This window comes from Dipodomys merriami, unplaced genomic scaffold (genome assembly GCF_024711535.1).
Source record: "Dipodomys merriami isolate MVZ:Mamm:240054 unplaced genomic scaffold, mDipMer1.0.p SCAF_5, whole genome shotgun sequence".
Lineage (NCBI taxonomy): Eukaryota > Metazoa > Chordata > Mammalia > Rodentia > Heteromyidae > Dipodomys > Dipodomys merriami.
In genome coordinates, this window is record NW_027206068.1 from 11,708,703 (window position 1) to 11,728,815 (window position 20,113).

General features: G+C 38.1%; 2 protein-coding genes across 8 annotated transcripts in view; one reads left to right on the forward strand and one right to left on the reverse strand.

The window, feature by feature from the left end:
- Positions 1-5,226, forward strand: part of Gsdme (gasdermin E) — a 54,470-nt gene extending 49,244 nt beyond the window's left edge. For all 5 annotated transcript variants that reach the window (XM_069996077.1, XM_069996078.1, XM_069996076.1 and 2 more), the window contains one exon: positions 634-5,226. In XM_069996077.1, coding sequence (XP_069852178.1) covers positions 634-864 — 231 coding nt within the window. In that variant the 3' untranslated portion in view covers positions 865-5,226. The remainder of the gene's footprint in view (positions 1-633) is intronic.
- Positions 5,227-8,433: 3,207 nt separating this feature from the next.
- Positions 8,434-20,113, reverse strand: part of Pals2 (protein associated with LIN7 2, MAGUK p55 family member) — a 100,543-nt gene continuing 88,863 nt past the window's right edge. For all 3 annotated transcript variants that reach the window (XM_069996080.1, XM_069996083.1, XM_069996082.1), the window contains 3 exons: positions 17,869-18,071; positions 16,828-16,956; positions 8,434-9,394 (listed from right to left, as the gene is read on the reverse strand). In XM_069996080.1, coding sequence (XP_069852181.1) covers positions 9,218-9,394; positions 16,828-16,956; positions 17,869-18,071 — 509 coding nt within the window. In that variant the 3' untranslated portion in view covers positions 8,434-9,217. The remainder of the gene's footprint in view (positions 9,395-16,827; positions 16,957-17,868; positions 18,072-20,113) is intronic.

The following is a 20,113-nucleotide window of genomic DNA, read 5'->3' on the forward strand; positions in this document are numbered from 1 at the left end:
AGTGATTCCTTAAAGAGATGTAAATCCTTATTACTTGAAGTTAATTATACATGGTATAACATATTACTGTAACATGCCACAAATGTGCTTCAAGACAAAAAAAAACCTAGACAAACCCTTACATAACGGTGTAAGAAAGATAGCTCTGACCTTTCTCATCAGTTGTTGGAGTTACTGGGTCTAGCATAGTTCAGAGTGGGGATTTAGAAGACTACAGGCAAACTGGATAAAATCAGGCTTAAGATTCTAGCCTAGAACAAAATATAAAATATATCTTATTAATGGTTTTCCTGATCTATTTGGGGAATTAAACTATTTGCTTTTTTTCTTTTTTTGGGGGGGGGGGTCCGGTCGTGGGGCTTGAACTCTGGGCCCGGGTGCTGTCCCTCAGCTCTTCAGCTCAAGGCTAGCGCTCTACCACTTGAGCCACAGCGCCACCTCCGGCTTTTTTCTTTTTGCTTATGTGGTGCTAAGGAATCAAACCCAGGGCCTCAGGCATGCTAGACAAGCACTCTACCACTGAGCCACCTTCCCAGCCCCTTGTTGCTTTTTTTCATACTGAGCAATTCATTAGTGTCTAAGTCCATGGATTTTCAATGGCATTTTAAAATAAGCTTAAATTTGTCATTTCAGCTGCATGCTCTGTCTGATGATGAGATATCTGATCTTGAAGACCCAGCCTTAGCTCCTCTGAAAGACACAGAAAGGTTTGGGATTGTGCAGCGCTTATTTGCCTTGGCCGACATTAACCTGGAGAGAATGCAGTCATCTGTGAAAGCCATCATCCTCAGGGACTCTCAAGTCCTCCCGCTAATTCTCTGTATTGCCTTGAGTGGACTTGATGCACTAGGCAGGGAACACTAGCTGTCTCAGTATATGTTATAGGACCAAGCCTTGGTGCTCTTTAGAATTGTTAGGGTACTACTTTGGGATTTAGGTCTAATTGCACATTAAAAGTTGATCAATGAACATATTTATAGAGCACTTTAAGAGGCGATGTTTTGTACTATGAATGCCAGTAGGTACTCTTATTAGAACTGCTGTTTTCCAGAGGCCTGTGCTAGATTCCAGCACCTGTGGAGCTGAGATGCTAAGCTAGTGCCTATTCAAACCTGTTCCTTGAAGAATAATGGACCATCCATTGTTTCTTTTATATACACTTCTTGGCTTTGTTATACAATAACATGAATCTTTGAACACTTTAATCCAAAATTCATTTTAAATTGTGAATACTATGGGAAAGCAATTTCTGTATTCTCTCAGAAGAAGTTACATTTTGGAAGTGCTGTGAATTTTGGTGATTGAAAAATGAACTGTAAATGCCACTAGCGTGTATGAACACACACACACAATTTCCCTAAAACCTCCGCAAAACAAAATTATGTTTAAGTATTACAACAGTAGTCCTTCCTTGTTGGGAGTCTAGCTAATGTACATTTTATTTGAACATTATTTGAACATGCATTGATGAATGTACTAATTCCTTTTTCTTCCTTTGGTGGTTCTGGTGTTTGCATTCATCGCCTTGGGGGCTCCGTACTTGAGTGCTCTACCACTTAAGCCAGAGCTCCAGCCCATGAATATGACTAATTCTATGACTGTGGTATTCTTATGAATTATGGGTACCTAAGATGTCATATACTGTTTTTGATCAAAGGGAAGGTTGAAGTGTATTTTGCCCTTTTGTTTTGATGGCTGTCTCCCTGAGGGCTGCTGATTCCAAGGGCAGGGTCTGTCAGCCTTCAGGGATTGGAAGGCCCTGGGATGAGGAGAGAAGCACATTAGTATGTTCTCTTTTCCTTCACCGCCCACGTCCACCCTTTGTCCTTTCATATTTTAAGAAACATGAACAAGGATGAAATAAAGCAAATAATACTTTCATCACCTCTTTGAAAATGAGACTAGCCTTAGGCAACTGCTTATTATATGTGGGGGAAAGGATCTAAGTTGCACACTGTGGTAGTGACTTCAAAAACAGTTACCTTCTACACAAAGTGGAAAGAATATACAAGTGAAGTAGTTGTGCTAAATTAGTGGCGCCATAGGTCCCTTTTTGTCTGGTTCTGACATCAATGTAAAGAATAAACTGCAAAGAGAATGTGTACCAAGAACCTCCTAGTATAAAAGTGTATGTATCACAAGAAACCTGAAGTGTTCATTTGTGTTTAGGGACTTAAGATGTTGGGACAAGAGGCAAAGGGACTCCTGTATTCCTCTTAGACATCTTTATGGATCATCCTCTGAATTAAAAGACAAAGATTGTAGGTAAGACGGAGCATCATGTGGAGTAATGAACAATATAAAAGCCTGGTGTGGAGACATGCTGTACTAGACTAGCACTTTCTCAAGTGTGATGTGAACTCCTGGAAATCATTGGCAAAGAGCCCTTCCTGTAAAGGGCCTGCCCATCTCCGTTGCTTGCTAGCCACTGCTCCTCTCTAAGGGGCTGCAGGCCCAGGGCTGTGATACACAGCAGAGCCTACTCATTCCTGGCCAACAGGAATTCCTGGGAAACAGCCACCACAACTAAGCAATCTGTATGTGATCTTGTTCTTACATTTTGTCTCCTCCAATGCTGAAGTTCTGATTTTGAAGTCAGAATAAGCAAGGCAGGCAAAAATTTTACTTAGGTCAGAGAAACTAAACCACACAAGAGACCATACAAAGACTACTGGCAGTAAAGGAAATTGACAATGCTGATCTGATACCGTGTCCTCTACCTATAAACTCTCCCCTGTATCCCCCAAACCCTAACTTGGCCTCTGGGCTTGGGCACTGTCTTTGAGCTCCTTTTTGCTCAAGGCTAGTGTTGTACCACTGGAGCCACAACACCACTTCCAGCTATTTTTTCAGTAGTGCATTAGAGATGAGTCTCATGGACTATCCTGCCTGGGCTGGCTTCAAACCATGATCCTCAGATCTCAGCCTCCTGAATAGTTAGGATTACAGGTGTAAGTCACCAGGTCCCAGCAAAACACTACCTTTTTAGTACAAAAATTTTACCAGGGCTCTCACAAATTGAATGTTTCAATCAATTTTGTCTTGGATAATAAATGGAACTATGTGAGTTATAAGAAATTTCTGAAAATTGAATGCTTAATTGGACTGATACAAGAACAGTAAGATTTTATACAAGAATAGGAAGTGGTGGGCTGGGAAGGTGGCTCAGTGGTAGAGTGCTTACCTTGCATGCATGAGGCCCTGAGTTCGATTCCTCAGCACCACATAAGCAGAAAAAAAAAAGCCAGAAGTGGCGCTGTGGCTCAAGTGGTAGAGCGCTAGCCTTGAGCTGAAGAGCTGAGGGACAGCGTCCAGGCCCAGAGTTCAGGCCCACGACCGGACCCCCCCCCCAAAAAAAAACAAAAAAACAAAAAAGAATAGGAAGTGGTGATACAGTTACTGGGACAACTGTAGTACTTAGTGTTTAAACTTTTTCATCAGAAATCTAAACAGTTTTGCTCAGCTTTGATTTTGATGACTAATAAACATATTGCCTCTTCTAGTGGGAAAAAAAAAACTATAAAGAGCATGTATTTGTATTTAAAAGCTATACTGAAATGAACTGGGGGAAGGGGAGAGGCAGAGATTATTAAAAAGAAAAAAGGAAAGCCACAACCAGGTTCTTCACATCACCTACTCTTCATGGGCTCTGAGAGAGCTCATAGTTCCACACAGAACACTGCAGTCACTGGGTCCCTACTGCGGCTGCAGACACAAGAGACTGCTTAACAAAAGTTAAGGACAAGACAGAAGCCAGTCAGCAGTATTTTAAAAGAGGACACATAGCTTCAGAAAATATTTACTTTGTACTTCAAGTATAGATATAAACTCTGACATCCTATCTGGTTCTTCCTGAAAAGACTAAGGTAACCACTTGGAGCATATTTATAAGCTTTGTTATGTCCTCAAAACAAGGACATACAAAGGACATACAGAGGTGGGCAGAATCCACCTCTCCTGTTAAGGAGATGATGACCTTATTTTCTGATATTGTGTAATTTATTTCTGATGAGATTTTGTCATTGTTGTGGCTGCTGCTCACGGATGGAACCTAAGACTTTATGCCAAGTATTCTAGCATGCAGTTGCATACTGCATCCCCACTCTGATGATTTTGTGTATATGCTGCAACTGGAGCTTGAACTCAGTGCCTTTTCTCACACAGCTGACACTGTACCACACTTGAGTCACATCTCTAGTCCAGTTTTTTTTTGCTCATTAATTGGAGATAGTTATGGCCTTTTCTGCCTGACTGGTTTTGAAGCTTGATCCTCCAGGTTTCTGTCTCCTAAGTAGCTAGCGTCTTAGTATGGATTACAGGTGTGAGCTGATGAGCTTTTAATACTGTGCTCTCTTAATTTAGACTCATAAGGATTCCTCTAAGCTTTTTGGAAGGAAAAAAAGGAAATTTTAAGTATGGCCTCATATTTACATATATTGCTTTCTCTGGCTAGCTGAAGTGCTATAAAGACAGTTATTTTAAAATCAGGGTCTGGACTTATTGTTCAGTGGTGGAATGTATACTTAGTATGTGAAAGGTCTTGGGTTCAATCCTCAATATCATAAAAATCAGACTATCTCTATTTTGTGGTAACACTAATACCCATATCATGACATTCAAAGACAGTTGTTTTAGAAGCAATAATTTAACTTTCAAGCTATAAGTGGCATTTACTTCCACTGATACACTCATTCAGTCTGTGCTGGAGATGAGAAAGCAGGAAAAAGAAAGGAACTGTTGTTTTCGACCTTTTGTGTGTGTAGTCAGATTTGTCACACCATTGAATTATCTGAATTATCAGCCAATGGTGGAGAAGCAATTAGAGAAATAATTCTTATCTGGATTTTGAGGTTCATTAATTTGACTGAACTGTGACTGTTTCTTCCTAACATTAATGGCTTAAACAGGGGCTGCAGTGGTAAGGACCAGAGTCTATACTGTCTGGATTTGGAGTGGGATTCTAGAATGGGACTCAGTGGTTCTACAGCACTACCAAAAGGGCAGCACAAACCCTCAACCAGGCTGGAACTGCATGTTTGAGGGTGGGGGGTGGCGGGGGGAAACGGCTGTCTCAAACCCCAAGGTCGGGCCTGAATGGTGTTTACCATCAGCTGCATCACCTCAAGATGAAATGGACTTCAAGGAACTAGAAGATAAACAAGCTCAATGTACGTGAACATATTTAATAAATAGTCTAAAAGATTTACCACATCACATTTACAAATTACCTTTCTTGGCTTTATAACTTAAGGTGATATTAACTGAAGCCCTATGCAACACGGGTAATAGTAAAGATAAATGAATGTATAAATTTTTATCAAGAACTAGAGTCAGAATTAGGATGCCAGGAGTACAACCACACTAGTTTTACTTTTATCGTGACTGCAGGGTGCTGTCAAAGCTGTGGAAACCATGCTCCTTACCTGGCAAGTGGGCCACTACCATTCCTTGTACACATTAAGGATTCATGTTTGATCCTGGGTATTTCACAACTCATTCCAGGCACACAGATGTTAACATGATGAAATACAAGAAAATATTCTTTTAAAAAGAATATAATTTGTAAAGAGTTAAAAAAATGCAGTTTAATGATAACCCTATTTTAAAATACCAGAGAACTGCCACCAGCATCAGGCCTATCACACATACTTACATAAAGACTGACACAATGCCTAATTATTGGCGAGGTGTATTCTTCTTACATGCTTGTGAGTAATATCCAGTTGCACTACACATAATAGTGCCATCATTAAAAATACTCAGTTTTCCCCAGGAACTCCAAATGCATTGTACGTATTATCCAAATATTCTCACAGCAAATCCCTTATGACAAGAAGGGAGGTGCTGGCACTGGTGGCTCACGCCTGTAATCCTAGCTACTCAGGAGGCTGAGATCTGAGGATCTCAGTTCAAAGCCAGCCGAGGCAGGAAAATCCTTGAAATTCTTATTTCTAAACACCAGAAAACTGGAAGTGGTGCTGTGGCTCAAGTGGTAGAGCGCTAGCCTTCAGCTCAAGAGCTCAGGGACAGTGCCTAGGCCCAGAGTTCAAGCCCCACCACCAACCAAAGCAACAACAAAACAAAAACAAAAGAGGGGGGGGGTATTATAATCTTTTAAGACTAGATCATGGCACAAATTCATTTGAAGTTTAAATATGCTTTTCCCAAGAGGCTTCTATCTAGAACTCTGTTTTTTCTTGGGGAAATTACGTTAGAACAATATTCTGAGTTTAATTTCTCACATATTTTTCTGAAAGGAAATTAGTATCAGCTTCAGAGTTGAACCAGGGCCTTTAAAAACAAACTATTTCAGAATGTCTAATAAATTAAGGAATAATGAAAAATTTTAGAAAACCACTTATATGGGTAAATACTTTTATTCATGTATTTTTGGAGAATATTAAATATTCTACACATAGCTGTGTCTATATATGTATATATTTATACACACAGCTACAGCTACTCAACATTTAAAAATGAACTACTTATGTACATAAAATTTTAGGATTGCTGTTTTCATATTTAGTATAAAGATTGGATATTATAAAATTATTGGCTCTCTAATCCATGATTCTGAATAAAGGAGTTTTTCAGAAGTTATCCAAGTAACATTACTAAGTAAATTATTTTAAGTGATTTACAAACGTTCAGATTTTGAATTTGCCGATTCAAAATAACAATACATAATTCTATGGCGATCTTACCTTAAAAACTAACTCAAATCTTTGGATCATGACACTTGTTATACATGAAAATTTTAAGATAAGGATTTTATTGTCATTAGCCTAGCATGGGCAAAACAGTATCTGGTCATAAAATTATACCACTGGATTTTATTGCTAATTTAGGTTAAACTGTGGGTGTGTCTTAACCATTTTGCAGTTTAAAGAAAACTTCTTATAGGCTGTAATAAATAAATCTATTAGACTCTACAATCTAGGGTGTAGAATCCTACTGCAGTAGCCATACTGGGTTTCTATTAACAGTTTCTCTTTTGGAAAGATATAGTCAACAACTGTATGAAGTTGGCCAAAATGAAACAGACTCCTGATGTATTTGACATTGGATATTACCTAAATATCAAAGAATGGGGACTTCATAATAAAAATTAGGCTATAATAAAGGTAAAAATTCTACTTATACGGCATCAAACGTAGTCTGCTTGCTACAGCTAAATGTAGAGATAATGCAGAGGGACATCACCTCCATGAGTATTATCTGTACCGTACGTTTGAAAATGGACATATACATAAACAGTCATGCCGAGTGCTGGATGTGGACACTCATCTGGCCACAGGAATCCTCAGGTGTTACATATCAGCACACCTTGTTTACCTTTATTCAGTATCATTGTAAACCATTTTTCTTCAGTAAAGCTATTATAAGGAAGTTGACTAATTCAGACTTTTCCTGTAAGAAGAGGACACATTTCCTTCATTACATTACCTGGAAAAATCCTGAGGTGGGGACTCTGAACCTCCTGGCCTCAGCACAGCAGTGCTGTAGAAATACTTTGTGGATAAGCGTCTGTGCTGCTCTAGTCATCCCACAGCTGTGTGAAGAGCTTTCCTGCAGCAGTATGCAGGTATATTAGGGAAACACGATCCATTTCCTGGGCGTGTGGAACTGATATTTCTCTTAAACATATGGTGTATTGAAATATGAGGTCACAGGCTTTCACCTCAGTAGTGTGCTTTCATTTACATTGTTTCAAAAAGCCAAGATTTTGGAGCAAATATAGTTTAGCACTTTCCAATGTTATTAAAAGGGGAATTTTTAGGTTTTGGGAAAAGAACTTGTATTCTGGCTATAAAACCCATAAAAACAAACAAAAATGCTATAGATTAAGATTTCCACTTTAAACAAATAGAGTAGCCAGATCTCTGTCACCAAAGAGTCTCATCGATATTTAAATACCTAACCCTTTTTTAAAGTATGAAAACTGTATATGAAAAGGTGGAAGTGACACAGAATATGGTTAAGTTGTTAGCAATGATCTGGACCTCTACATGTTTTTCAGGAAAAAATTATACCATGTGAAAGTCCTAAAGGTGAATGTGGGAATTTTTATATTATGGCCATCAATGCATCTAAAGAGCTTTTCCCTAGTTATCAGCAAAAAAGTACATTTCCTAAAAGAAATGTCAAAACCCTCAAACCATTATAATACATATTTTATGATGTATATAAAATATGATACATATTATATAATGTACCCACTATGTGTATATATAAAACAGACATATATGTCTAATTTTTGTATATTATTCAATGGATTTGATTTCCTCATACAACAAAGATAACAAGTACCCTAACACTAACATCACATTCAAAAATCAGGGATCCTTCACAAAAACACTTCCAATGGTAAACTGAGAGCCATCTTTAAACAGCACAGACATTTGCAGAGGCACAGGTTTACTGACTATACCCTTAAAAGTATGAATTTGTATTTTCCAGGATAAGGCACTCTCTCAGTGTGCATGACCTGGCTCAAGATTTTATACATGTCAGTTAGCATCAGCACGTCACAGCAACAAATGAAAAGAATAATCTTGTAAGAGAGTGCAATTGCTCTTCATTTGTTCACTCGTTAGAAACAAGGGGGAAAAAGCTAATCTTACTGTATAAATTAGCAATCAATCACTGAAATAATGTAAAATTCGTGACACTGGAAGGATTTTCTGATATCAGACTTAGATGGTAGGAGAGTAGCCATAGCACTGATTATAAAATCCTGCTTCTGTAAAATTCTGGTTAAGAAGGAAAGGTTGGTAACTACTATTTTCTTCTAATAAGAGCATCTGACCCTTCACTAGTTACTGAACTAGATGACAGCTTTACAAAACTATTTCAAGTATTCATTATCACAGTGAAAATGTGAGACCAATGTTAAGAGTGAATGATCTGAAAATTCCTTTGATGAAAAAGGTAAGGGCACTAAATCAAAACATACAAAATGCTTCAACGCATTTCTTTATGTGATATGAATAGAAAGATTATCCATAAAAAGTTAGAAAAATTAAGATAAATTATATATTAGTACACCTCAACCACATTTTATATAAAAATTCAGAATAGTGTACTGTTATTTCATTCTACACAATAAAAATGCCTTGATTGGGCAGATTATCTTCTATCTGTGCATGTATTCTCTCAGCAGAAGGTTTATTTGTTGAGTCACTAGTTTTATTTTAATTGTTAGCCTATTGTATCATCAGTAAACCCAGCTGATTGGAACCCACTGTGGCTCCATTCTCAGTTTCTCTGTGGCAGTTTGTAGTTTCTCAAAGGCTTTGTCTAGATTGTCATTTATGATGATCAGATCAAAGTAGTGGTTGTAGGCTCTCTGAATCCGGGCACTTTCATCCACTGTTTTCTTCAAGTCTGAATCCTGTAAAAGTTTTAAAAGATAATGTTCATATTATAATGCATATTTACTTGCTCAAACTCTAAAAGCAAATAAGACATAGATCCAGCAGATACATGCTTATTACAATCCTTTCTAAAATTTTACTTTTTAATCTTTAAATAGTTACACAAAGAAGTTTCAATGCAAGAGGTCAACTTGTTTATTATGATTCTGATATTAATCTTTAAAATCTATTCAGTATTAAAAATAGCATTTTTTCATCTCTTAGCTTTTTCCATCTACATTTGTATTTGTACTTTGGGTATTCCTTACCTTCTGTTTTGCTGACATGATGATAGAATTCCTAATTAAAAGACTGCCTAGGGTGTATCTAAGGTAATAAAAGAATTATTGAAGGTGATAGGTTTCAGATTCTTTTCAAAAGATGTTTATCTTATGGGCTATGTAGTTCATGCAAGCCACCTAACTAAACTAATGGGTTCTGTATGAGCAAGTAGAGCTTTTCATAAAATTCCATGACTCTATATCCTACAAATATTTACTTGAGCTCCTGCTGTTTCATAATCGGTAGCAATAACAATGAGTAAGACAGAGAAGGCTCCTGTCTGCTGTGGAAGAGACAGATAATGGACAAATAAACACATACAAACTGCAAGTTATAAAAGGTATTATAAAAGAAACAAAGGCAAAGAATTTTAAGAGATCAACTTGAGACAGAGTGACTGGAAAGACATTGAGCAAAGGACAGTTTACCATTCCTCATTTTGAGGAAGGTGTCATATATGTAGTAGAAGGAACATTCCAGGCAGAGGGTTCAGCAGTGTCCAGTCCAGAAAGGAAATGGCCCTAGAATATTTAAGAGACCGAGATGGAGGGTTGTAGGTTGAGGCAAGGTCGGGAACAGCTAGATGTGGTAAGGTCTCAGGTTGGAATGTGACATGATATGAGTGAATGCAGGAAGACTGGTGGCTGTGATCCAGTCAGAGAAAACGGTTACCTGGGCTCAGTGTGGGTGGCTCACACCTGTAATCCCAGCTACTCCAGTGGCTAAGGTCTAAGAATCACAGTTCAAAGCCAGCCTCTTATTTCCAGTTAACCAGCAAAAAGCTGGCTCAACTGGTAGATCATCAGCCTTGAGTGAAAAAGCTAAGGAACCAATACCTAGGCCCTAAATTCAAGCCCTGGAACTGGGGCGGGGTGAGAGGTGGGGTGGGAAGGCTACCTCTACCTGGATTGTAACAGTGGTAAAGGACATGGTAAAGACGCCAGCCTGGAAATTTATTTTGGTGATAAAATAATCAGGATTATCTGAATAACTAGAATGAAATAAAAGCTTCTCTTAGGTTTCTAGCTTGAGTAAATGCATATAATACAGGCTTAGAAGATGTAAGTTAAGGGGTTGAAATGAATAGAGAATTTTTTTTTGAAGTTTACAATGTCTGAGGTATAAAGTAGGTGAGAAGTCATGGCTTTGTGGTCTATGAAGTTCATCAAAATAGGTGAAAACACCTAAAGGGAAGTGTAGAGAGAGAAGTGGATTTTGCCACTACGCCAAGGAACCTAAATCCTTACAAATTTCCACTGAGACTTGAAAGTAAGTTTGAAAGTAAGAGAGATTTGAAGGTAAGAAACAAGTAAAATATCTTGGCTACAGAAATACTATCAGGCTACTATTCAAGCTGAAAGCAATTCTTAACGTTAGGTAAGTTCTACCATTGAGCTATACCTCCAGCCCAATAAGCCCCATTTTATATAATAATCCAGAGAAATACACATACACACTTAAAACAGTAAAAATCGTTACCCCAAATAGTTATATATGGGGGTGGAAAAGAACAGAGTGGACAGAACACAGAAATACAAATTATTTTTTTTAAGATTTGCATTCCAACTATGAAAATGTATAAAATTGTATAACAAAATTAAATTCAAGTGGAAAAAAATCATACTGAAAAAATTTAAAGCAGAGATGAAACAACCCAGTGTTTCCAGCTGGTGCTTAATCACATGGGAAAGAATTATTTTGATGATTTTAAAATAAAATGACAGTATCTAGTGAGATATAGCCTATGAATAGCTAAGAAAACTTTCTACTAAGAAAATTATATATGTGTACTTCTATACTTAGACACATAAAATTAATTAGGTTGATGTCATCAGAAACCAAGACTTCCAGCATAAGAGATAAAAAGACAAATATAGGGTCAAAGAAATAAACGTAATGTGAAATTTGAAACGAAACTATGAAGTTGAACTAATGATGTTCATTAAAAAAACAAACAAAAAGAAATCCTTTTTCAGACCACAGACTAGCCTAGGAATGATGCCTATCTGAGTTGAATGCATACCCTTAGCACACTTAAGATTATCTCTGAGAACTATTTCCCACTAAAAGGGATCAGGGTATTTGTGTGGCTAGTTCCAAGTATGGGCCAGAAACTGTCTAAGAACAATCTGGAACAGCCTGTCATTCTAAGAAGCAAAGACTAATGGGTTATGTTAAACAGATTCAGAGGCCAAGTTGAATGAGCTTACCTCTAGTTGAAAGCAGGATAATTTAAACATCAAAAAGAATAATTAACTGATCCAAAAATACAAAGAGGAAGTACTGCAAGACATACTACAACAGAATGATTTGGCTGACTATACTTAGCAGAATATATTGGAAAGAAATCTGTGTGTGTGGGTAGGGGAATCTTCATAGTAACCATACCATAGGATAGTAGTTGATGTACTTACTCTCAGACTGTTGTGTGCATACAAGGCATAGAGCAAATAGCCTGTGTAATGTTCTAACTATCCACCAGTGTTGAGAAGAAAGAAGGAATTGAAAGTTTGGAAAGAAAAGTTTGGGAATAGCAATATGAATTGAAAAAGTATGATAGAAGCATATGTCAAGCTCTGTCTACATAAAAAGGCCTGGTTACAAGAATTAGCTGGGGCTGGTGGCTCATGCCTATAATCCTAGCTACTCAGGAAGCTGAGAACTGTGGATCACGGCCACTGTGGATCAAAGCCAGCTCGGGCAGGAAACTCCTTGAGACTCTTATCTCCAATAAACCACTAGAAAACTGGAAGTGCTGTTGTGGCTCAAGTGGTAGAGCACTCGCCTTGAGCTGAAGAGCGCAGAGACAGCGCCCAGGCCGGAGTTCAAGCCCCATGACTGACAAAAACAAAACAAAACAATGATTAACCCTATGACAATGTGAACCACTTTTTAGTCTTAAAATATAATTTACTCTAAGGAATCTGAGCAACACAGGGAGATAGCTGCCTCCTGGTCTAGAATAGGAACTACAAGTAAAGCATGAAATATCTGTCATGTAAGGTATATCAAGGAAGTGAAAATCATCAGGTTGACAAAGGTGTCAAGTGAATGAGTATATACTTATAATGGTCAAAGACTGGACAATTTAGCTCGGTGCTAATTGTTCACACTTGTAATCCTAGCTACTAAGGAGGCTGAGATCTGATGAACGCAGTTCAAAGACAGCCCAGAGAGTAAAATCTGTGAGATTCTTAATCCAAACTAATCACTAAAAAGTCAGGAGTAGAGCTGTGACTCAAGTGGTGGAGCACTAGCCTTGAACACAAAGAAGTTCATAGACAGTGCTTTGTCCCTGAGTTCAAGCCTTAGGAATACCAGGGGAAAAATAAAAAAGGTAGGGCAATTTGAGTATGAAGAAGATTACTACAATAGAGTGTAAGGAAAGCGTATCAAGTAAATTTGAATCCACGCATTCCATAAACAAAAACCAAAGAAAACTAGCCACAATCAGTCACATGGAGGTTGAGGGAACAAGTAGATTATTCTAAAAGATAGATGACCTATAAAGCAACAGTATCAGACATGTACTCTGCTTTTCCCATATGAATTGTATTCAGAATAAGAAACGAATAGGGAAAAGCTCTTCTTGGTTTTAAGAACTGCTTTGGTTGAGTGTTGATGGAGCACACCAGTTTGCTACCGAGGAGGCTTGAGAACTGACAAAGTCTGAATTTGGCTTAAACACACAAATCTTATCTCCAACTAACTAGCCAAAAAAAAGCTGGAAGTGGAGATGTGGCTCAAGTAACAGAGTGCCAGTGTGAGTGAAAAGTTGAGTAAGAGTACAAGATCCTTAGTTCAAGCTCCAATTTAGGCATATACACACACACACACATACACACACACACACAAGTGCTCTGGTTTATAAATTAAAGAATAATAAATTTAGATTATTACTTTGCCACCCCTAAAAACGTAACTGATTCAGGTAAAGGTTTAAAATTTGTTGAAATCATTAAGTGAAATGCTACTAGGGAACTTTCTAGATCACACAACCTCTGAACCCATTGTTTGACCCTATCACAGAAGAGAGCCTGACATATGCTTAATGATGTAATGAAACAAGTGCTAATTACAAATGGACTTTTCAAAACCCAAGCAGCAAACCTGAATAAGCATTCTGACCAGGCCTCTCTGTCTACCAGTAAGTTTATGGAAAACAAATGGATATGAGGAAGACTCTATAGGACAAATGACTTAATGTTTTGAACAAATCAATCACAGTGTCAAAAGAGAGGACACAGAGAAAGCTAGTGGGAACTTATTGATTAAAAGAGACCTAAAAGGTAGCATAACAAGAGCTAGACTAATGCTGCCACATGGCAACCTAACATAGGCAAAAATGTCAAACACTACCTTGAAAGAACTACATCAGGCAATGAAGGCCAGAGATCGTAAAGAAAGAAGAACGAAATGAAGGGTACTCTGAGATTACTCCAGTATAATGCCTTGAAAAGAGTATCTAGATGGGGAGCCCAGGAAGAGCCCAAGGGAGACAGTTAAGACTAGAACATCAGAGGTAAAAACAAAACAAAACAAAAAACAGCACCATATGAGAACATATTTGTTCCTATCAGAATAGAAACCCTGAAAATTTACTGGTCATACAAAAATAGAGCACCAAACAGGTCTCATCCACAGTAGAAAATAATGGGCCCTAGAATGAGAATTTAAAAAGCCAGACCTGAGAAAAATGGTAATTCCAAATAACTGCAACTTAGAAAATTCATGCCTAGGGGCTGGGAAGGTGGCTCAGTGGTAGAGCGCTTGCCTTGCATGCTCGAGGCCCTGGGTTCGATTCCTCAGCACCACATAAGCAAAAAGAAAAAAGCCGGAAGTGGCACTGTGGCTCAAGTGGTAGAGCGCTAGCCTTGAGCTGAAGAGCTGAGGGACAGCGCCCAGGCCCAGAGTTCAGGCCCCACGACCGGACCCAAAAAAAAAAAAAAAAAAAAAAAAAAGGGGCTGGGAAGGTGGCTCAGTGGTAGAGCGCTTGCCTTGCATGCTCGAGGCCCTGGGTTCGATTCCTCAGCACCACATAAGCAAAAAGAAAAAAGCCGGAAGTGGCACTGTGGCTCAAGTGGTAGAGCGCTAGCCTTGAGCTGAAGAGCTGAGGGACAGCGCCCAGGCCCAGAGTTCAGGCCCCACGACTGGACCCCCCCCCAAAAAAAAAAAGAAAATTCATGCCTAGTATAAAAGATCAGCGTTGCAAAGACATACTAAAATTCCTCTATACAACTACTTAAGGACAATAATTTTTTTTTTTAAGGAGTAGGAAGAAGCCAAGTGCTGCTCAGGAGGCTGAGATCTGAAGACTTCTGTGCAGGAAGTCCATGACTCTTGGCTCCAAATGACCAGAAAAAAAAAAAAAAAAGCCAGAAGTGGAGCTGTGGCTCAAGTTGATAAAAAAATTAGCCTTGAGGAAAAAAAATTTTAGGGACAATGCCCAGGTCCTGAACTCAATCCCCAGGACAGGTATGGGGGAAAAAAAAAAGGAGGAAAATACAGCCCACGATGAGAAAAATCAGTTATTTACTCCAAGTGGCCCAGAACTGGTAACATTACAATTAGTAGTAGACAACAACATTAAGCATTTATTGTAAGTATATTTAAGAAAGCTAAGAGATGGAGCAATTTAAAAGAGCTAAAAGGACTTAGATCACTTGATTTGAAGGCACCTTATCTGCTATATAGGACGGGAAGAGCAAGGTGCAGTGGGGGATGGTGATACAGGGATTTTTATAAAGGAGCACAGGAAAAGTGTGAAGTTTTAAAGGACATCAGTATTTTGGTTGATAGGTTTCATGAATGCATGCATATGCCCAAACTTATCAATTGGATACTTTTAGATAAATAGAGATATCAATTATACATCAATTAAGTTGAAAAAAATAAGAGATTAAGGAGACACTACGTAAATGCAATGTGTTGATCTTATTTGGATCCTGGTTTGAACAAATCAACTATAAAAAATTCTAAGGTTTAGAAATTAAAACATAGAAGAGATATTATAATACTTTTTTTTAAAATTAGTAATGTTATGATCTTGTTTCTAAAGAAGTTCTTATGTTTTAGAAATAAATAATAAAGTATAGATGCCATGGATATCAGAGATTTGCTTCAAAATAAATCAAGCCAATGGAGAAAACAGAATGGAAACAAGAATGGCTAGGTATTATTAAAGCTAGGAGATAGGCACATGAGGGTCATTTGGCCTTTTTTGAATGTATCTTTCTCTTTTCTATAATATGAAAAGAGAAGCCTGTCACAGAAACTAAACAGAGAACATGGGACCCTACTAGAAAGAAGGCATTGGATGAACATGTTTGTTAAATATCTTGGGGCCTCACTTCCTTATTAGTAAACTGAGAGGGCTGAATTAATATGCATATCTTAGCATAATGCTTTTCATTTTTTATAAAAGACAGACAACTTTTTTTTGTTTTGTTTTGTTTTGTTTTTGGGGTCTGGTCGTGGGGCCTGAACTCTGGGCCTGGGCGCTGTCCCTCAGCTCTTCAGCTCAAGGCTAGTGCTCTACCACTTGAGCCACCGCGCCACTTCTAGCTTTTTTTCTTTTTGCTTATGTGGTGCTGAGGAATTGAACCCAGGGCCTCATGCATGAAAGACAAGCGCTCTACCACTGAGCCACCTTCCCAGCCCACAACTTTTGTTTTAAAATAAGGATTCTTGCTAGGCACCTGTGGTTCATGCCTGTATTCCTAACTATTCAGGAGGCTGAGATCTGAGGATCATGGTTCAAAGCCAGCCCAGGCAGAAAGTCTGTGAGACTCTTATCTCCAGCAAACCAATCAGAAAATGGGAAGAGGTGCTGTGGCTCAAGTAGTAGAGTGCTAGCCTTGAGCTCAAGAGCTGAGGGACGGCGCCCAGGGCAGGTTCAAGTCCCATGACCGATAAATAAAAAAATAAAAAAATATATAAAATAAGGACTCTCAATTAAAAGCAACACTGTTTCCGCATTCTAACTAAGTCTAGTGAATTAATCTTTATTCTATAATATCTTGTGTAGTATGTTTAGATACTATTCGATAGAATGCAGCATACACAGATGAAAAGAGAAAGGAAACAATCTGGGGAAAATAAAACTGCCTGCCTGCAAAGCAGCACTTACTGTCAGAAGCTTGGTGGTGATCCCTGCATCCACCACAGCCTTGTGCATGGCACGTAGTGTCTCCAGCTCTGGGGCAGCAATAAAGACCACATACGGCATGAACTCTGAAGTCCTCAACACTTTCAGTGCCTGTGTAGAAGCATAATTAGAAACCAATGTATAGAGCACTAGAATCTAAAGGACACTGTCATTTAGTGTAAACCAAAGTCTACCTGCTCTAGTTCTAAGAATTAAGAATATCATTTACCATCTGCCCTCACTCTACCCTTCTAACTCCAATTATTTTCCCAGTGGTCCATTTTGTTGTGAATCTGGTCTCACTCTTCTTGAAAAGTGTAAAAATTAACAGAAAAATGATTGATGTAAACTCTAAGAGAGCTGTCAAATTCTGTTAATATTGAAAAAGCAGAAATAACTTCAGAATGAAGTGACTATACATTCAATGAAATTCTATGCAGCTACTACAACGAATAAAAACAGCTTTTCAGAAACTGACAATGAAGAGATCAAGAATAAAAATGCTAAAGAATCTGCATGTTATCATTCCACTTATATAAAGTGATAAAAAATAGAAAATCAGTTACAGTCTGTATATATCTGCATTTACAGCATTCTAAAATGACTAGAAAGATATACACCAAGTACTTATTTATCTGAGTAGAAAGGCTGAGCTGAGTGCAGAGCAATCGGAAGGGGTGAGTAAGATAGATATGGAAAGAGAATTGATTCCTTATGTTGCAGCTTTGTTTTAAATCTAGTATTTCCTGACATATGCACTCATGTATTACATAAACAAGTAAAACATTAAACTTATTTAATCACAAGATTTCTATTGCTATTTAAGGCCCTACTGGCTAATTGATCAGATATTTATTTACTTAACAAACTATCGATGCATAATGATGTTCTGTTACCGAAAGTTAAGAGAGAAAGAGTTGTCTCTGTTTTAAGAAAGCAAACACTCCCATCTAGCATATGCAGAAGCAAAAACTTCCCAGGAAATAAAAATTTTAAAACAGCTTTGGAATCTATGCAGCTCACTTGTGGGTTGACATCCAAAATACATGTCCGTCCAGTTTGGACAACTTCAAGAATAGAGTCTATCTTCGTTCCGTAGAGGTTTCCTTCATATTCCCCATGCTCCAAATACTTTCCAGCTTTAATATCTGCTTCCATCTCTGATCGTGACACAAATTTATATGCTTGGCCATCTTTTTCATCTTCCCTTGGCTTCCGTGAAGTAACTAAGTAAAATAACATTCCAAATTTGTACAGAGGTTACAGGGTATGAAAATTAATGTACACAAAGTAGCGTGTATGTTTTTTCTTAGTGCAGGGGTTGGTAAATTACACCTTATAGCTAAATCTGACCAGCTTTATGTTTGTAAATAAATTTTTTGGGGGGGCCACAAGCTATTCTCATTTATGCATTTTCTATAGCTTCTTTCCCATTAAATTAGAGTTTTTGTGACAAAGAGTAGATGAACTGCAAAGTCTAAAATGTTTTCTATTGTGGCCTGGCCTTTAAGCAGAAAATATTTGCTTACTTCTGACTCAGAAGAATGTTTTAAGAGGTAATAACCAATATAAAGTTTATATAAAAATGTGACTTTAGAGAGAGAATGGAGAGGGAGAAGGAGGGTCAAAAAACTTCATGTATGGAAGTGGAACAAGGAAGCTTGGTGAAACCGGTTTGTGAAGAGGGCTGAGGGAGGGCTGGGAAGGTGGCTCATGGGTAGAGTGCTTACCTTGCATGCATGAGGCCCTGGATTCCTCAGCACTACATATGGGGTGGGGGAAAGAGGGCTGAGGGAGAGTGATGGAATAGTTGAGTCCCATCAAGGGACACTGTGTATACAAATATGTCAAATGAAACCCTGTTGTATAACTAATTGATGTTAATAAAAATGTGGGGGAAAAGTCACTTTGACACTCAAAAAATTATTACCTAGAAGCAGAGTCCTAAATTAAGACTACTGTCATATGAATCTTAGTAATTGAGCCCCATTGCACGTATCTTTTCCAATTGATCAGCACATGTCTTTTTCCTTAAAGAATATATCTTTTCTTTCTACTTTACTATTTCCTGAGTACCCAAAAGGTGGGCAAAGTTTGCCATTTCTTCGTTTGTAATACCACTTTTCAGAAATGTAATTTTGTCTACCAATTATCTACTCTTTAACTTCTCTGAAGACCTGCCTTTTAGCTTCCCACTTATTGATCTTCCCAAACTTCAAAGATGGAGTTAGCCACCTCATTACTGTTACGGCCTAAAGCCTCACTTACTGTTCCTGTCATATGCTTTGTGAATGAGTGACTAGCCGAGGTCCAAACTCAGAAGAGGATCTCTTTGTATATTTTAGAGTAATTTGTATATTTTAGAGTAATTTTAGACATGCAAGTCTTTGGTGGAATGGACTACTACCATCTTTCAAACTATTGCAAAGGTGTAGAGATTTTATTGTGTATTATTTTAAGCTTCTCTGAGCCTGGCTCTGTGTGTGTGTGTGTGAGTGTGTGTGTCTGTGTCTGTGTGTGTCTGTGTCTGAAGAGCACTAGCTTTGAGCGTGTGTGTGTGTGTGTGTGTGTGTGTGTGTGTGTGTGTGTGTGTGTGTGTGTGTGTGTGTGTGTAAACAGAGCACTAGCTTTGAGCAAAAGAGCTTAGGGAACCATGCCCAAGCCCCAGGTTCAAGCCCCATGACTAACTAAAAAAACCCAAAACAACCCATCTTATTTATATTAAGTACTTAAAAATGCAGAATGTATATCCAACCAAATCATTGAGTACAAAGTAATCTAAATAAAAAGTTGGCAGTTTCAAAATTTAAGACAGGATTTCTTTTTGTCCTCCTTTCTTCTCTGGAATAATTAACTTTCCATTCAAAATAATACGATCCCTGTTTCTGAAATCCATCAAACGTGGTATGATAAAATTTCTAAGGCAACTTGAAATTTCCTATGCAAATACATATTGAGACTTGGCTCAGTATCTGAACATAATCTTAAAAATAATGTTTTTGTTTTGTTTCATTTTTGTGAAGCCCTCCAGTGAAAACATGTATGGGAATGTGCTGCTTAAAATCAAAATAATAATGTACATTGTGTCATACCTCAACATGTTGATAGCTACTCCTTCCTTTTTTCTTTCCCTTTTCCCTTTCTTTCTCCCTCCCTCCCTCCCTCACTCCTTCCCTTTTCTCTTTTTGCCAGGCCTGGGACTTGAACTCAGGAACTTGTTTTCTCACACAGCTTGCCTGCTCACGGCTAGTGCTCTACCACTTGAACC